The 18,995-nt window shown below is 39.8% G+C and overlaps 1 protein-coding gene across 1 annotated transcript; it reads left to right on the top strand.

The window, feature by feature from the left end:
* Positions 1-343: 343 nt before the first annotated feature.
* On the top strand, positions 344-6,902 carry LOC114041678 (olfactory receptor 10Q1-like). Its single transcript, XM_027860253.1, has 2 exons — positions 344-368; positions 5,947-6,902. The coding sequence occupies exons 1-2, from the start codon at positions 344-346 to the stop codon at positions 6,900-6,902; spliced, it is 981 nt and encodes a 326-aa protein (XP_027716054.1).
* The last annotated feature ends 12,093 nt before the right edge of the window (positions 6,903-18,995 follow it).

Below are 18,995 nucleotides of genomic sequence, written 5' to 3'. Positions count from 1 at the left end.
ACACCCTGGACTACATCTAGGAAGACTATTTGATACCCCTGACCACCCTCCATACACCAAAGATATCAATACTCTAAGATCTTCAAGCAATGAAGGGCACCTAAGACTTTCCTCACCTTCAGCTGAATGAAATCCAGACAGAAAGCAGAGGCATGGAACTGAAGCACCAGTCAAGGTCTCTCCCTTCCAGAAAACCCTGCTCTCTTGGAAAGCCATGGGCCCACATTCCATTCAACTCAAAGCAAAGGAGTGAAAAGGAATAGGCATAATTTCTGAGAGGACTGCAGCCAAAGCCTGGTATGTCCAAGACAGTCTTTGGATCAAGCCTTTTGCTAGATGGCTCATGGAGTCACAGGCACTGGATGGTGGTAAGGCATATGACTTTTTTCTTTATTTTCATTTCATTGTATAGCTAAGGATCATAGATTTTAAAACCAGATGGCACCTTAGATATCCTCTAGCCCAAGGGTTCTTAACCTTTTTTAGTATCATGGAACCCTTTGGCAGCCTGGTAAAGCTAAGGACTTCTGACTCCTCAAAGTCATATGTTTAAATGCATCAAATAAAATAAATAGGAATGCAGCACAAACCACCTATATTGAAATAATGGTATTGAAATATGAAAGAAAAAATAGTTCACAGACCTCAGGTTAAGAACCACAGATCTAATCCAGCCATCTTATTTTATGAGGAAAAACCTGAGATCTATAGAGGAGAAGTGACTTTCTTGAGCAAAAATGAGATTGAAACCAAAATCCACCAACTGCAAATCTGGGGTCCTGCTCCAGGACTAAGCTTTTCTGGTACCATCTTCTTAAAAGCATCCATCAAATATCCGGTTTACTTCTATTTGAACCTTTCACAGGAAGGATTTCATAGGTGTCATATATTAATCAAATTCTTTTAAATATGTAAATCACTTTGCAAACCAAAAAGGTATACAAATGTAAGTTGTGGTGGTGGTTACTTATGAGGTGGTGGATATCTTCAAGTTCATTCTCAATCACTCTCTCATTTTACGAAAAAAGGACCCTGAGGTCCAGGACCACTGAGTCACTTGCTTAAAATCATAGAGTTGGCTCATGACCAAGCTGGGTCCCAGCTCCTTCCATTATGCAGCACTGCTACTGTTTGATGTGTGCTAATCTCGCCCCTTCAAGTATGGGAAAATCAATGTTATTTATGCCAAGTGACTGCTGCAAAAGAAAGACCGCTTAACTGGAATTCAGGACCTCTCAGTTCTGTACTCAGTTCTGCTGCCAACTTGCTGTATCACTCAGGTTTTCCATCCTTAAAAGGAGGATGTTGGATGCAATGTCTAGGCTACTCTTGACACAGTACAGTTCTTGGTGCATAGTAGGCACTTAATAAATGCTTGCTGACTTGACTTTAGCTCAGGTGCATTCCATGTTCTGTGTCCCAGTGTTCCTTTCAGCACTATCCTCTAGAGTCCCTCCCAGCTCAAATATCGTATGACTCACAATCCTTAGGACAGGATCTGCATCTTATCCTTCTCTGTATCCCATGCAGCATCACACAGGTTGGAGGGCATGTGATAAGCATTCAATAAAGATTTGTTAAGGGTTCAATGGACATCTCCTTAGGCACGACAGACAGCTCCTGTAAAAGCTCCAACCTCTAGCTAATCTTGTGTACACTCGGGGCATCAGTAACCATTAGTGCAGTAGCCTGGGCAAACAGAGTTGTACCAGAGTGGTGGCCGTGTCAGAGGAAGAAAGAGGACATGTGTAATACACGTAAGGAAGGTAGAAATGATGAAACATGGCAAATAATTGGGTTTGAGGAGAGAGAGAAAATGAGGAGGAGTTGGAAGCCTGGATGACTAGGAGGATGGTAATGCCCTCCATAGTAACAGCTAAGTTAAGTCAATGTGACCTATTGGGTGAGGTCTCACCATTTAGTTGAAACCTACTTGGTTCCAAATACATGCCGCTATCCATCATCTTTCCAAAGATCAAAAAAATGCTGCTATGATAGGATCACAGGGGTAAAAACTAAAAGGGACCATAGGGATAATCTGTTCCAACTTTCACTTAGATAACTAAGTACTGGGAAGGAAAAGTGATTTATCCAATGTGACAGCTGGAAGGATGTAGAAAAAGGTACAAGACTCAGGTCTTTTGACTCCTAGACATGTGCTGTAAACATATGACTTTGGTGAAATGTGACAAAGGTCTTCAAGAACTGGAAGGATTGTTATTGTAAGAAAGGATTCTGGGGCCAGGAGTGGAGAGCTAACTGGTAATCTCGTGTTGTTTTTTTACATGTGTGCTTGGCTGTCTTTGAATCAAAGCTGAGTGGGGCACTGGAGAGATAGCTGAACCTGGAGTTGGGAAGACCTGAGTACAAACCCAGCCAGAGACATTTATTAACTGTGTGATTCTAGGCAAGTCACTTAACTTATGCCTGCCTCATTTTTTAAATCAGTAAGATGGGGATAATAATAGCATCTACCTCCCAGGGTTTGGGGAGGACAAAATGAGATCGTATTTGTAAACTGCTTTGCAAACCTTAAGGCACTAGCTTTAATATTAATATCATTAAATTTGGAATCTCCTCAAAGGTATGTGTGTATGCAAGGAAAGAATGTCCTCTGGTTTAAGGGAATTATTTTTTTGGTGAGGCAATTGGGGTTAAGTGACTTGCCCAGAGTCACACAGCTAGTGAGTGTTATGTGTCTGAGACGAATTTGAACTCAGGTCCTCCTGACTGCAGGACTGGTGCTCTATCCACTGCAAGGGAATTATTTTAAAACATTGTTCTCGCTCTCCCTCCCCAGTAAACACTCTTTTGTGAAATCTAATCAATGTCAACTGGCTGGTTAACAAGGGGGACCTAGTGGATGGTGGCTCATGAGCGAGATTACTAGAAATCCCAACCACTAAGGGCTACTACCTTGAGGAGAGAAGAGATCAGCCACTCCCCGGGACCCAAACTTCCAATGTGAGTGGCAATTGGGAGAGGGAGAGCAAAGGGGTATAATAACAACTATTCTTCTTCTAACTCCTCCCCTCCACACTTTTTTTTCCTTTTCCTTTTCCTATTCCTTTTTCTGCTTCTGCTTCTCCTTCTATGTCTTCACCTGTCTAGTCTCATGAATAGAAGTTTACTGTATTGGTCTTAGAGTCAAGAGAACTAGAATGAAATCCTGGCTCCAGAACTTCCCAGTTAGGCAGCCTTGAAACAAAGCACTACATCTTCCCCGACATTCAGTCTTTTCCTCAGCAAAATGGGACTAATCTGTGTATAGGTATTTTTCTTTTATACATTTTCCTCCTTAGAATATTCACCTGATCTCTTTGAGACACAAAAGACATGGTGCTTTTTTTATAGTTACTTATTTCCTCATCTTAGGTGAATGTTAATCTAGAGATAGAATGAATCAGGTGAGAAATTTGTGGAATTCAGAAGATCAGAAGAACCATCTCACGTGCCCTGACCTAGAGGTGATAGTAGCAGAGACTACTATAGCTGGTAGCAGCAGTAATTGCTAGCTTGTCCCAGGCCAGCATTGCATTGCTCCAGCAGCCAATAAAAGTCATCCTACGAGATACTGGCCCAACCGAGTTAGGATGCTTGCTCAAAATTCATTGACTATGTTACTCCCAGAAGTAATCTTGGTGGATTTCATTGAAAGGATTCCCTCTACCTACACAAATGACAACCTCCCTAGGATTGGACACATGCCTTTTGAGGGCTGTCATGGCTGAAAAATATCATGCCCTTTAGCTAACCTGGTGTTGAGCTTTTCCAGACTTAGGGAGACTGGTATTCAGACAATGAGCACACACAGAGTCCGTCACGGGAACTTTACTCAAACACCTTTCTAGTTTTGATTGGGAGGTGGGGGGAAGGGTGCTCTTCCCACAGCTTGTTCTTGTCTGATTCTCCCAACACACAGAATCACTGCATGACAAGATGAGGCAAGTTTGCCAGTGCCTAGAATAGGACATTAATGGACTCCTAGTCCATAAACTATGGAAATATCCAGATGGACAATCCAGATAAAAAGTGATAAATCTCACCCATTTTGCAGACATTTTCACCACATTACAATTGTCTTTAAAATTTTCCACAGTTCATCAATGGTGTTCAGATACAGAGTCTTAGGGCAATAAGAGATTCCACAGTTTTTTATTGTACTCCTCTACTTCAAGGAACATCTTAACTGACAGGTACATAAATGTCTGTTTTACTTTTAGGATAGGAAAAATAAAGATGTTACTGAAAAATACCTATATGTAACTTACTCCAGAGTCTTTTTTTTTTTTATCTCTAGGTGGGTTATTCCCATAATAATTAATAAAGTAATTGGCAAAATAAAATTATCCATAAAGAAAATCAGGTCTGAAAGGAAACTTAGAACCTAGAATGTAGAATGTCAATGCTAATGTAATAGGTATTGACCAGTGAGTGCCTAGTCTGTGGAGCATTTGTGAATTCACTGTTCTTCATGAGTTACACAGAGCAGGCACAATATTACCTGCCTTCAGCCAATACAAAACATTGTTGTTTGGTAAACACACATCTAAGTATGTGTAATAGATTTCTCCTCTGCCCAATTCAGAGTTTGGACAAATAGGCTATGCCCATTTCCTACTGACATTGTGGGTAGTGAAGAAAAATCTTTTAGTTGATTGCAGAGCAATACAAATCTTTTCAATGAAAACTGAGTGTACGTAAAATATTTGAGCAGACAAACTGTTACTCTCTCCCTGGTAGCTTTTTAGTGACAAAGATAGCTAAGTGCTTCTAGATGGGACAGAACAAGGCCATGCTGCCATATCTTTCACCCAGCGGCCAGGTGTCCCTGAGTGCATGGTGCCTTCTTTATAGTTTTTTTTTAATTTCCTCATCTTGGGTGAATATTAATCTGGAAATAGAATGAATCAGGTGAGAAATTTGTGAAATTCAAAAGATCAGAAGAACCATCTCAAGTGCCCTAAGCTACTGGTGACAGTAGCAGAGACTACTATAGCTGGTAACAGCAGTAAGCAGCTAGCTTGACCCAGGCCAACATTACATTAATACTGCAGCCAATAGACCTCATCATACGAGATGCTGGCCCAACTGGGCTAGGAAGCTTGCTCAAAATCCATTCGCTATGTCACTCCCAGAAGCAATCTTGGTGGATATGCTAGTAAAGACAAGGACATCCAGGCCCAGAAGGTACCACTTGATGACTTACATCTTCTACTTGACGTGCTCAGTATCCTTGTCAATGAAGTTGGAATAGACTCTCTCTAGACTTTTCTTGTACACGTATGTGTGTATGTGTATGTACGCACATATGTGTGTGTGTGTGAAGCAGAGTGCATGAGGATGGGCAGGCCCCTGGTTGGAGGGGAATATTTTGTACAAGTCACTTTAAATTTGAATCTATTCTCTTCAAAACTACATTACATGGAAGGGAGAATGTATCTCTTGGTTTCAGAAGAGGTTTTTTCTCATTTCTATCTTTTCTAAACCTTTCCAATACACATGGCTCTGTAAAAGCAAATTAATATCCACTATATAATTAACATTGGGAAGATCCCTCAGACTGGCAGCTCATGAGCAAAGATGCTAAAATCACAACCGCTCAGGGTTGCCCCTAGGATGCTAGTGAAATGGCCTCTGGAGACTCAACTTGCCTTTTCAAGTGCAGGGCTGGGAGAATAAGCAAAGAGAGTTTTGTCCTGATAATATACATTGTTAGATTGCAAGAGAAATGTGGCACCATAGAGGTCATCATATTTCACTTCCTCCACAAACCAATGGAATTGATGGCCCAAGATGTAAAATTACTTCTGCCAATGGATACTTAACAAATGTTGAAAGTTCAAAATTCTATCAGTCTATGCTTTTAGAAGCAAAATATGGGAGTTGTTGATATTATCAAGGAAATCCAGTAATGGGGCTTGATTTTCTATTTTTCTTTGATAGGTGACATGTCTTCTCCAGAAATTATTCATCTCAACCAATCTGGCCCCACTGAGTTTGTATTCCGAACATTCTCCTCTTCCCCCAAGATCCAGGTCCTCCTCTTCTGCTTCTTTCTTTTTCTCTATGTAATGATTCTCTGTGGGAACACTGCCATTATCTGGGCTGTGTACACGCACATCTCCCTGCATACCCCCATGTATTTCTTCCTGTCCAATCTATCCTTCCTAGAGATCTGTTATACCACTACATTGGTACCACTGATGCTCTCTAACATCATTGGGGCCAGGAAACCCATCTCATTGACTGGTTGTGCCACCCAGATGTTCTTTTTTGCCACCCTTGGCAGCACTGACTGTTTCCTACTGGCTGTCATGGCATATGACCGTTACGTGGCCATCTGCCACCCCCTGCAATACCCTCTCATCATGACCCCACAGCTCTGTACCCAAATGGTGGCTGGTTCCCTGGGGCTGGCTCTCTTCCTTTCCCTGCCACTCACATCATTGGTCTTTACCCTGCCCTTCTGTGGACACTTTCTAGAGATCAATCATTTCTTCTGTGATATACCACCTGTACTCCACCTGGCCTGTGCTGACACTCGGGTGCCACAGGCTGTGCTCTATGTGATAAGCATGGTTGTACTGACCACCCCCTTCCTGCTCATCTGCATCTCCTATGTCTTCATTACCATCACCATCTTGCACATCCCCTCAACTGAGGGGCGCCAGCAAGCCTTCTCCACCTGCTCTTCCCATCTCACTGTGGTCCTGCTGCAATATGGCTGTTGCAGTTTGGTCTATTTTCGGCCACCATCAAGCACCCCTGCGGATGAGGATCAGTATCTTGCTTTAGTCTACACCTTTATCACTCCCCTCCTCAACCCCATCATTTATACCTTAAGGAACAAGGATGTCAAAAATGCTGAAAAAAGCCATGAGAAAAAAGGCAGCCTCTGAGAATCTGTGAAGGAGAAGGGTAGGAGTCTCATGGTTGCTAAGAAAGAGAGCCTTTAAAAAGCACAACTCCAAAGCATCATTTCCCACAATTTATACTTCCTTAGTTTCTTCAATTGCATAGTATGTTCTCAATAAATGCTTGTCAACTGACCGATTGATTGATTGGGTCCATATCACTACTGGGTTTTTTTTTTGAGACACTACCCCCAGAAGAGCAAATGTGAGTTGAAATACAAACTTTTCATAAACAGACAGCCACTTTTAAAGTGACACCCTGTGCTCCCTGTTTATCCCTTATTGTAGCAATTGTCTACTCAAGCAATGTAGCACTATAGGATCATGGATTAAAGCTAGAAGGCACCTGAGAGATTATGTATTCCAACCTCGTTGTCTCACATGAGACAAAACTGAGGCCCAGAGAAGGGAAATGACTTCATTAAGGTCATAGAGCTAGAAAGTGGCAGAGTTAAGTATGGACCTCAGGTTCCCTGACTGCATACTAATCAAGCATGGCATTTGGCCATGCCCTTCACCCATCACAGGGCCAGATAAGAGTTTGCTACCATGAAATCTGGCTTCTGAGGAGGGAGCCAGAATAATCTGCCCATAGAAAGGAGCCTGCTTTATCATCATCATCATCATCACCATTAAATATCACACATTAGAACACATACTAACTGTAGATCACTCAACAAGTCACTTAACTACACAGTATCCCCTGAAAGCTCTATGATAATAAGTTTTGGCTGATGTTTCTATTTACATTAAAGGAAAGAATTTCCAACACAGATAAAGTTACCAGTCTGAACAAAAATATAATAATATGCTAAGTAACTCTAATTTTCTTCCAATAGATTTTGCCATTATCAAAGATATCTCTCACTAGTTTATAGAAAAGTATAAAATGGGAATATTTATTGTGATACAGGACAACTTGGCATTGACTGAAATATAGGTTAATGGGGATATTGGAGGATATGTACATGGGCACCCAACATCTCCTCCCATTCCATGGTGAAGACATGATATTGTAGAATGGACAGCGGATGTGGAGTCAGTGGTTCTCAGTGGAAAGTGTGTCTCTTTTTTTTTCCCTTTGTTAACTAGAACAAATTACCTATACTTTTTGATAGTCCATTTTTCCACATTTCCCACATTTAAAATGAGAGAGTTAGAATCAGTGATGACTAAGGTCCCTTGCAGTCCTACAGACTATGACTTTATCTATCTTACCTCTATGTAGAACCCTACAGTTTTTCAGAGAACTTTTATTTTCTGCTAGTCTGTTTCTAGATTTCAAGGTAATGATAATTATCTTTACTATAATATTAGTATTGTAATTGTTGTTGCTGTTTCAGTCATGTCTGACTTTTTATTTGGAGTTTTCTTGGCAAAGATATTGAAGTGGTTTTACCATTTCCTTCTTCAGTTCATTTTAAAGATGAGGAAACTGAGACAGACAGGATTAAGTGACTTTCCCAGGGTCATATAGCTAGTGAGTGTCTGAGGCTTGATTTGACCTTGGGAATATAAGTCTTTCTGACTCCAGGCCAGCACTCTATTCACTGTGCCATCTAGATGTCCACATTAATACTAGTAAATAGAAATAATATCAATTATTATTATTTTAAATTCGTGATATTTTTATTTATAATATTAATGTTTCAGAACATGTGATATAACATCTATAAAGCACTTCCCAAACCTAGACTCTCTCTATTTTTGCTGTTAGTTCTTTTTTCAGTCGTATCCAACATTTCTTGACCCCTTTTGAAGTTTTCTTGACAAAGATACTGGAATGGGTTGCCATTTCCTTCTCCAGCTCATTTTCCACATGAGGAAATGGAGACAATCAGGGTGAAGTAGCTTGCCCAGAGTCACACAATGAGTGACTGAGGGAGGATTTGAACTCAGGTCTTCCTGACTCCAGGCCCAGAAACTCTCTTGACTGTGCCACCTAGCTGCCCAAATCTTTCTCTGAATACTAGCAATTGCTATGTAATAAGTAGTTTCAAATTTTATAGAAATGGTTTTGGAACATGAAGAAATGACTTCACAGAGCAATTAGAAAGGCTGGCCATAGATACAAAACAGTAGACTTAGAGGAGAGCACTGATATTTTGGGTTGCCTGCTGATGGAACCTATAAAATGGCTGAGATCCAAGAATGGAGTCAAGAGGCTGTATCTGGTAAGTGATTTTATTTTGTTAACCACATTACAAAGGGCATACTTTGTGATTGCCTCTGGACCTAGAAATGGTGACAGGAACATTCAAATGGCATTAACCAACTGAAGTCAGATCTTGCTCTTTTTTTCCCTAACTGGAAGCATGGGAGGAGAGAGAAGTGATGAAAGTCTATAGATGGAAAGAGGCCTCAGGCCCTCCCCACCTCCGATCATCATAAATAGAGGCCCCTGTTCTTTGGTTCTTTGAATTTATTCTTCCCTATTCTGTGAGCTTTGAAAGCTCAGGAGAGTGGGCCACCAGAAATTTGGGAGCTGGAGTCCATCATACTGAGATTTGCCAGAAGTCAGATGGTAAGCAGGGAAATCCTGAGCCCCCTTCTCAACCCAGCCCAGAAGAAGCAGAGATGCTTATAACTGGTTAAACGGAACTGGGGTATTAATCATTGGCAACTAGCATTGGGGAAAACAATGAAATGAGGGCTCAGACTGGGCAGCATTGGAGAAAGACCTAGAACCCAGAGGTAGAGCTAGCCTTGTTCTGGGTATTCAATGTGCTGATGTACATGGAGGTTGGAAGAGTGAATACAGTCTTGCTCCATTGGCTTAGGAATGTCCAATGAGGAAATTCCCTCTCCCAAGGCATTTGACTTAATACCTGGTCTACAATTTATAATCTTAGAAATTTGCCTGCGACAGTTAGATGTTGAATGTATGGAAGGATGGATAGGTAGACAGATGAATGGTTGAACAATTATACAGAACCTACTTTTGGACAGGCTCAGGAAATACAACTAAAAGAAACATAGTTGCTTCCCTCAAAAAAGACAGCAACAATAATAATAATAATAATTAATAGCAATAACTTGAATTTTAATGTTTAGAAGGGACTTTACAAATACTATTTTTTAATCCTCACAACTACCCTAGGAGGTAGATATTATCATCTTTATTTTATAATTGAAGTAACAGAGACAAATAGAGGTTAAGTGACTGGCCCCAGTCACACAGCTCATGAGTATCTGAGGCCAAGTTTGAGTTCACGTCTTCCTAACTCCATCTCAAGTGATCTATACATTGTGCTGCCTAAGTACCTCACAGATTACATTCTAATAAGAGAGATAGGACATAGAGGACTAGAGGGAGGAGAATTTTCTCGGGGTGAAGGAGGTCATAAGATGGTTGAATGGAACTATATGCCAATCAATGATTACAATACTCTTTCCAGAAGAAATAAGAATATTTATGGGATTATTTTTCCTAGAGCAAGAAGTAGAAATGACTTATCCAAGGTAACAGAGACAGAGTGTTTCAGAAGTAAAATCTGAACCCAGGTATTCCTATCTCTGAGGTGCTAAGCCCTGAAAATACAAAGAAAGACAAAAAAAAATAGTCACAGCTCTCAAGTGACTCATAGTCTAATGAAGAAGACAATGAGCAAGAAACATACAGGATCAATCTGGGACAATGTGAAAGGGAAGGCACTAAAGAGGCCTGGAAAAGGCTTCTTGCAGAAGATGGGACTTTAACTGAGACCTGAAGGTAGCCAGGGAAGCCAGAAGGCAGAGAAGAGGTGAGAGAGCATTCCAGACAGGCATGGGGGACAGTCCATGAAGATGCTCAAAGTTGGGAGATGGACTGTCATGTGCAAAGGACAATGAGGAGACCAGTTTCACTGGACTTAAGAGTAGATAGAGGAGTGTAAAGAAGGTGTAAGATGAATGGAAAGATTGGGAGAGAGGAGAATGTGATGAGGGACTTTGAAAACCAAACAGAAGATTTTATATTGGATCCTGAAGAGATCTGCTGGTATTTATTAAATCAGGTTAGGATGTGACACGTCAGAACTGCACTTTAGGAAGATCAATCTGATAGCTGAATGAAGGATGGACATATAAAGTAAAGAGTAGGCAGGATCTGTACCCAAGTCCTCTGACTCCAAATCCAATGCTTCTTTTTTTTTCCACTGTCCCATCCTGTCACCCTCATAGGGCCATAGGCATTATAATGAGCTAGAAGGCACTTTAGGAATCATCTTGTCCAAATGCTTCATTTCACAGGTGAAGAAGCTGAGAGATTATATCTGATGTTCCCCAACTTTGGCCCTGCCACATTCCTTGGGAGTTGGAATTTTAACTCAAAAAAGTCAACCAGCCTCTGTGAAAACAGAATGAGCTTAATCCAGCATAAGATTAGATCATAAATTCCTTGCAGATAGCATTTGAGTTTTACTTTCTCTGACTCTCCAATAATAAATGATTAACAAATGCAGGTTGACAAGAAGATGGACAAGTGAGTGCCTATTTCTGGGACCCACTCTATCTCCATCCAACCAGAAGAGCTCAGTGACTTATCCCAGGGTTACCCAGTTTGTTCAGTGGCAGAGCTGGGACTTTATCCCCACTCTCCCAATTCCCAGTATTGGCCTCTTGCCACTGCTGGGATAAACTCATGCTTTTACCACTTCCCATAACTAAGATATCATTGAACATAGCCTCAGGATGTCCCTGATGGAAGGGAGGGGAGGACAGAAGGGTGGGAGCCCCTCTTATAGGTCCCTAGATATCAGTTGTGGTTCCACATAGCAAATAAAGAGGACCTGAGTGCTCATCAATCTTGATTGTGATTCACTTAAAGGGATCCATTAGAAAAAGTCCTGTATTTCAGCAGTCCATTTGCCAGAGAGAGTATTTAAAGAAGACACTAAATTACTCTGACAAAGTAGCCTGGGCAACACTGGGTGAATGGATGTACAAGAATGTGTACTTATTAGGGTACCTAATTTGGGGTGGTACCTGGACTACATCTAGGAAGACTCTGTGATACCCCTGACCACCCTCCATACACCAAAGGTATCAACACTCTAAGGTCCTCAGGAAATGAAGGGTCTCTAAGTCTTTCCTCACCTTCAGCTGCATGAAATACATCCAGAAAGCAGAAACATGGAACTGAAGCACCAGCCAAGGTCTCTCCTTTCCAGAAGACCCTGCTCCCTTGGAAAGCCATGGGCCCACATTCCATTGAACTCAAAGTTCTACAGTCTAGAACTTAACCAGTTCCCAAATGAACTAAGTAGTCTTTTCCATCTCTAAATATATGAAGTTAGAACACTATGAAATAACAATACTATTATACACACACACACACACACACACACACACATATATTGACTTGACACTTACCATATCAGCAAAGATTCACCTCTTCAATTTAAATATTCTACCAGTGCTGCCATATGACCACCAAACCTGGAATATTACTGTCTCCAAAGAAATAAAGATAAGCATTCAATAGAGGACAATGGGACATGGAACCAACAAAGAATTGTAAAGAAAAAGAGTAATGTATGCCATCAAAGGATTGTATGACAGAAAGATAAGATGGTCTCATCATATGGGGAGAGTGAGGGATGATAGATGAAGGGCTGGAGTACTATACTGATATCCTTGAGATGTCAGGAGAAATTAAGGAAATCTTCTAGCATGTTTAAGTGAATCCTTTGTAGCAAAAATTTGGTATATAAAATACACCAACAAGCTGGTATGACCATTGTTGAATGAAGCTCTTGAATCAACAAGGTCACAGAGTATTGTCTAGGTATCCTCTCTCTCTCTCTCTCTCTCTCTCTCTCTCTCTCTCTCTCATTCCCTCTCTCTCTCTCTTTCTCTCTCTTCCTCCCTCCATCTCTCTGCTCTTCTCATTCTCTGTCTCCTTGTCTCACTGACTTTCTCTATCTCTCTTTCTTTTCAAACAACAAATATTTATTGTCCTTGTTTGCTATGTGCCAAGCATGGTATGATATGATGGCAAAATAGCCCTTCAAGGAGCTTAAATTCTATTGTGATAAGCAACATATACACAGATAAGTCAATGCAGTACCCCGTTGGTAAAGTTGTCCAGGGTAAAATGAAGGCTTGTGTTCCTGTGGAATACTTTAAGAAATCAGAAGAGATGAATGAATGATAATAATGATACTGGCTATAATAATGATGAAAATACATTATACAGTTTATAAAGCACTTTCATCACAAAGATCTTATGAACAAGGTAGGGCAGATGTTTTGTTTCTCATTTTACAAATGAGAAAACTGAGAGTTGTAGAATTGAGGTGACTGGCCTAAGGTTACCCAGCTAGTAAGAGACAGAGCTAGGACATCAACACAGATCTTTGAACTGTAAGTTCCATAAACTTTTTCACACACTGACTTTCTCACATGCAGTAGTAGATTTTAATTTCATCACAGCCGTTCAATGTATGCATGTAAGAATTATTCTGTTCATTTTATCAATAAGTAAAAAGAGCAGTGATTTGTCCAAGGTCACACCACTAAGGGCCATAGAACCAGGGCAAGGAGAAAGATACACTAATTCTTCTCCCTCCCCATCAATCTATTCAGTGCTCTTTGAACTACACTTTACTCATAATAAGCTCAGAATGACAGAAATTCATGAGAAAATGACTTTCCTTGGCTATCAGGGTTTGGTTTCTATGGTCAGAGTAGAGTTTAATGTCATTTTGTACATTACTTGTCTGCAGAAAACCTAAGTACTTGGGAAAACATTAATTGTTCATTTGTAGGACAAGCCAATTTTTTTTAAATGGCAGTATTACCTAAATTAATTTAACTATTTAATATGATAACAATTAAATCACCAAAGGATTATTTTATGGAACTAGGAAAAATAATAACAAAATTCATGTGGAAGAAAAAATTTCAAGAATCTCAAGATAAATAAGGAAAAGAAAATGTAACTTAGGGGCTTAGCAGTGTTAGCTCTAAAACTAAACTAAAAAATAATAATTTTTTTTTAGGCAATTGGGATTAACTGACTTGCCCCAGGGTCACACAGTTAGTAAATGTCAACTATTTGGTCTAAGTCTGGATTTGAACTCAGGTCCTCCTGACTTCAGGGCTGGTGCTCTACTCATTGCGCCACATAGCTGCCCCTCTAAAAAATAATTATTAAAAAATAATTTGGTGCTGGTTAAGCAATAGAAAGGGCAGCTAGGTGGCATAGTGGATAGAGTGTCAGGCCTGGAGTCAGGAAGATTTATCTTCCTGAATTCAAATCTGTCTTCAGACTCTTACTAGCTGTGTGACCCTGGGTAAGTCACTTAACTCTATTTGCCTCAGTTTTTTCATCTAGAAAATGAGCTGGAGAAGGAAATGTCAAACCATTCCAGTATCTTTGCCAAGAGAATCCTAAATGGGGTCAGGGAGAGACAGACATGAAGGAAAATGACTGAACAACAACAAGAGATATAAAAGTCAATGAATGGAAGAGATTAAGTTCACAGCATACAGAAGCAAAAGCATCTAATACACTAGTATTTGATGAAAGCATAGACTCTAGCTACTTGGATAAGGATTTGACCAAAAAATTACCGGAAAATGTGTTAGTAATATGGAATAAATTAGATTTAGACCAATACCTCACACATTGCATAAAAGTAACCATAGATATAAAAATCTCATTGCAAACCAATTAAAGAAATAGGGGAATACCTCTTAGGTCATGACCTCCATGATCAAAAAAATACATCTCCTACGGATAGAAGAAAAGTTAGTGACTGAACAAGGAAGAGTGGATCAGAGAAGACAAAATTGATAATTTGGTTTACATTAAATTAAAACATTTTTTCACATGCAAATCTAATAAAACTAAAACTAAAAGGGAGATGATTAACTGGGGGAAAATCTTTTTAGCAATTTTCTTTTAGAAAGACCTCATTTCCAAGATATATTAGGGATTGATTCAAATTTATAAGAAAAATAGCCATTCCTTAATTGATAAATGGTCTAAGAATATGAAGATACTATTATCAAGAAAATACCAAATTATCAATAGTCTAATGGGTAACCAGTGGCCTCGAGGCCACATGCGGCATTCTAGGTCCTTGGATGTACCCTTTTGACTAAGTTCAAGTTTTACAGAACAAATTCTTTTATTAAGGGAATTTGTTCTGTAAAGTTTAGATTCAGTCAAAGGGCCACACTTGAGGACCTAGAGGGCCACATGTGGCCTTGAGGTTGCAGGTTTCCCATCGCCAGATGAAAAAATGTTCCAAATCACTCATAATTATTGCCTAATCATTTTTTGGTCACGTCCAACTCTTTGTGACCCCATTTGGAGTTTTCTTGGCAAAGGTACTAGAACCATTTACTGTTTCCTTCTCTGGCTCGTTTTACAGATGAGGAAACGGATGCAAACAGGATTAAATGGCTTTCCCAGGGTCAGACAGCTAGTAAGTATTTGAGGCCTGATTTGACCTCAGGAAGAGGAGTCTTCCTGACTCCATGCCCAGCACTCTCTCCACTATGCCACCTAGCTGCCCCCGCTAGTACTTAGATAACCACTAATTAAAACAATTCTGAGATTCCACCTCAAACTCATTATAGTGGTAAAGACTACAACAAAGATAAATGATAAATAGTGGAGATACTGTGGGAAAACAGGCAAGTCGATGCATCCTTGGTGGACCTCTGAATGGGTATAACCATTATGGAAAGAAATTTAGAATTATGAACAAAAATTTATTAAACAACTCATGTCATTGATCTTGCTGTTCTTCTACCAGGCTTACATTTAAAAGAGATACATTTTGTGTATATTTTTATTTTTTTAAATGTGTTTAGTTTAAACAACAGATCGTGAGGGGTTTTTCTCATGTAATATGTCATTTTTTTCATTTCATTGGATCATTCAACCAATAGTCATACTTAAACTTAAGACTTTTATATTTCCTCCATTTGTCTTTAATATTTTTATTTTTTTCAAAATTAGGATTTTTTCCCATTTTTCTCTGTAAACACAGTACTATATCTCTTCAGCTATTTTAGCTTTTTCTACTTTAAAGTAGCCTTAAATCCATTGTTTTTCTTCCCTTCATCCTCTTATTTATTACACCTTTCCCACATTTTCAGTTTGGTTCATTTATTAGTTTAATTTTCTTGAACCTCCTTTCCAAATTGCCTCTCAGTCTTTCCTGTTTCTCTTTTTCCTTTCTTGATTCTCATCCCCTTTCTTTGTTCTCTTTTTTTTAATCAAGGAAAGTATCTTCATAAGAAAGTGTCTATCTCTCCCACCCTATGCATCATCACATTCATCCCTATGCTAATAATCACCAGAGAACAAGGTATCTGTCTGTCCTGAGCTGTAATATAACATTGTGTGAAATTTTGCCTCTGTGGTATATTATAAGGCCACTAGGTGGTTCAGTAGATAGAAACCTGGGCCTGTATTCAGGAAGAGCTGAGTTCAAATCCATTCTCACATAGCTGTGTGACCCTGGGCAAGTCAGTTCACCTTTGCTTACCTGAATCTAATGGAGAAGGAAATGGCAAAGCACTCCAGGATCTTTGCAAGAAAACTTCATTGACAGTATGGGGATCATGAAGAGCCAGACATGACGGAATCAACTGAACAGCAAAAAAGCAAGGGTCTCACTCCCAAGAAGTATCTGGGATCAAAGAACTTGTGGGCCACTACCAAGTCAGTGAAATGATTAATGAAACTGACTACATCTAGGAAGACTCTGATACTTTTAGTCTTATTTTTATTTTATAAGGATTAATGGATGCCCCGAGCTTCAAGTCCCTCTCTTTACTATATTCACTCTCAGAATAGCTGTTTGCAAGCCCCTACATTACATAACCACCAAGAATCAACGGTATATGTTTATGCGGCCATTGGCTCCTATGTCTGGACTTTGCTACATAAGAATTAACACTGAGTTTACCTTCCACTTCTCTTTATAATCAAAACTAATCTAGTAGACAAGCTTGTATGCCTGCCAAAAGGTGTGAATGACAGACTTATGACAATGTGGTTGCCACTTGCAGAAAAGCACCACACCACCACTATCAGTGCATATGCTCCCACCATGATGAACCCTGATGAGGTCAAAGAAAAAAATTATAAAGACCTGGAGCCCTTCATCATCAATGTGCTGAAAGAGGACAAGCTTATAATTCTAGATTAATTTATTGCCAGAGTAGGCACAGACTATCAGACATGGCAGGGAGTCCTTGGGAGGAATGAAGTCAGAAACAGAACCAGCAACAGTCACTAACTATTAGGACTTGTGCAACTCATGACCTCCACATCTCCAATTCTGTCTCTCTTTTACCTAGATACAATAAAACTTCATGGATGCACCTCATAGCAAACATTGACATTTAATAGACTATGTCATTGTAAGGAGAAGAGATAGACAGGATGTGAGAGTGGCAAAGGTGATGTGTGACTCAGGGTCCTAGACTGATCATAGACTTATCCTCTCCAAGCTAAACATTTGCATTCAACAAAAGAATGTCCTCAAGACAAGATGATTACCAGAAGACTTAATGTCAACAGATTAGAACTCTTCTCCAAGCAGGAACAGTTCATTACTAATGTGGAGGGAAAGCTGAGTCAACACATAATTGACAACAGTGAAACAGAAAATGAGTGAGGTTTTCAGAGATTCTGTGTATAACACTTCATTTACTCATCTGGGCCAGAAAATTCACAAATGTCAAGATTAGTTTGCTGGAAATGATGGGGAAATTCAGAAGTTGCTAAATGAAAAATGAGAACTCTACAAGGTTTACCTCTAAGAAGGCAACATTTAACTCCATCAAAAGTCTAGCACAAGTGAAGCTTAGAGTGATGCAGCATTCTTGGCTCGGTAATAGGGCAGATAAAATTCAGTTTTACACAGATAGTAACAATCCAAAGTGCTCTTATGATGCCCTGAAGGCCATTTATGGACCAAAGACATATGGTGCACCTCAACTACTTAGTGCCAATGGAGCCACAGTATTAGTGATAAGGACATGATCCTGAAGAGATGACCTGAATATTTCCATAGTATTCTCAATAGACCATCATCAATCAATGCTGAATCCATTGACCATATGCCTCAGGTTGAAGTCAATCCCTCTCTAACCAAATTCCCAGCTGGAGAAGAGGTTTTGAATACCACTGGGCTCTTTCATGTGACAAAGCAGCTGGTGCTGATTTTCTTTCAGATGAGACTACAATGCACGAAATTCCACTGCTCATACCAAAGCTGACTCAAACTTTCCAGGTTCTATGGCAAGAGGAGATGATCCCCCCAGGAGTTCAAGGTGTCTCTGTTGTGCTTCTCTATAAAGAAAAGGGAAATAGTTTGTCCTGTGACAAACACAGGGAGGGATCTCTCCTATTCATTGCTGTGAGGAGTCTCCCCAAACTCCTCCTCAATAGACTGATCCTTCATCTGTAAGATAGTCATCAACAAGAGAGTGATTGCGGCTTCAGAAAGGGTCAAGGGACAATCGATATGGTGTTTGCTGCCCAACGACTCCAGGAGAAATGTTGAAAGCACAACAGACATCTGTACACAATGTTCATTGATATGACCAAGACCTTTGATATTGTCAGTTGCTTGTGGAAAATCATGGCAAAATTTGGTTACCCAGAGAAGTTCCTTAGTATTGTACATCAACTTCATGACAATATGCTTGCCCTGGTTCTGGATAATGGACAGTGCTCTCCTACTTTCCCAGTCACCAATGATGTGAAGCAGGACTGTAAGCTTACATCCATGATTTTTAAGATGATATTTTCAGTGATGTTGTCAGACACCTTTAATGAGGATGAAAATGACCTCAAAGTCAGCTACCACTTTGATGCTAAATTATCTAACTGCAAAGACCTCAGACCAAGACTAGAGGGGCAGTGATACATGACTTTTTTTTTTGTTTACAGATGATTATGCATTCAATGCAGCTTATCAAGCTGAGATGCAATGAAGTATGGATCAACCTTCTGATCCTTGAGTAAATTTTATCCTAACAATTAACATCAAGAAAACACAGGTTCTCCACCAGCCAGCACCATACCATCTATATTTGTAACAAATGGAGAAACTTGGAATACTG

The sequence above is a fragment of the Vombatus ursinus genome, unplaced genomic scaffold (assembly GCF_900497805.2).
Source record: "Vombatus ursinus unplaced genomic scaffold, bare-nosed wombat genome assembly UNPS02014177.1, whole genome shotgun sequence".
Lineage (NCBI taxonomy): Eukaryota > Metazoa > Chordata > Mammalia > Diprotodontia > Vombatidae > Vombatus > Vombatus ursinus.
The sequence above is the reverse complement of the archived record's forward strand: the minus strand, read 5'-3'. Positions and strand labels throughout refer to the sequence as shown.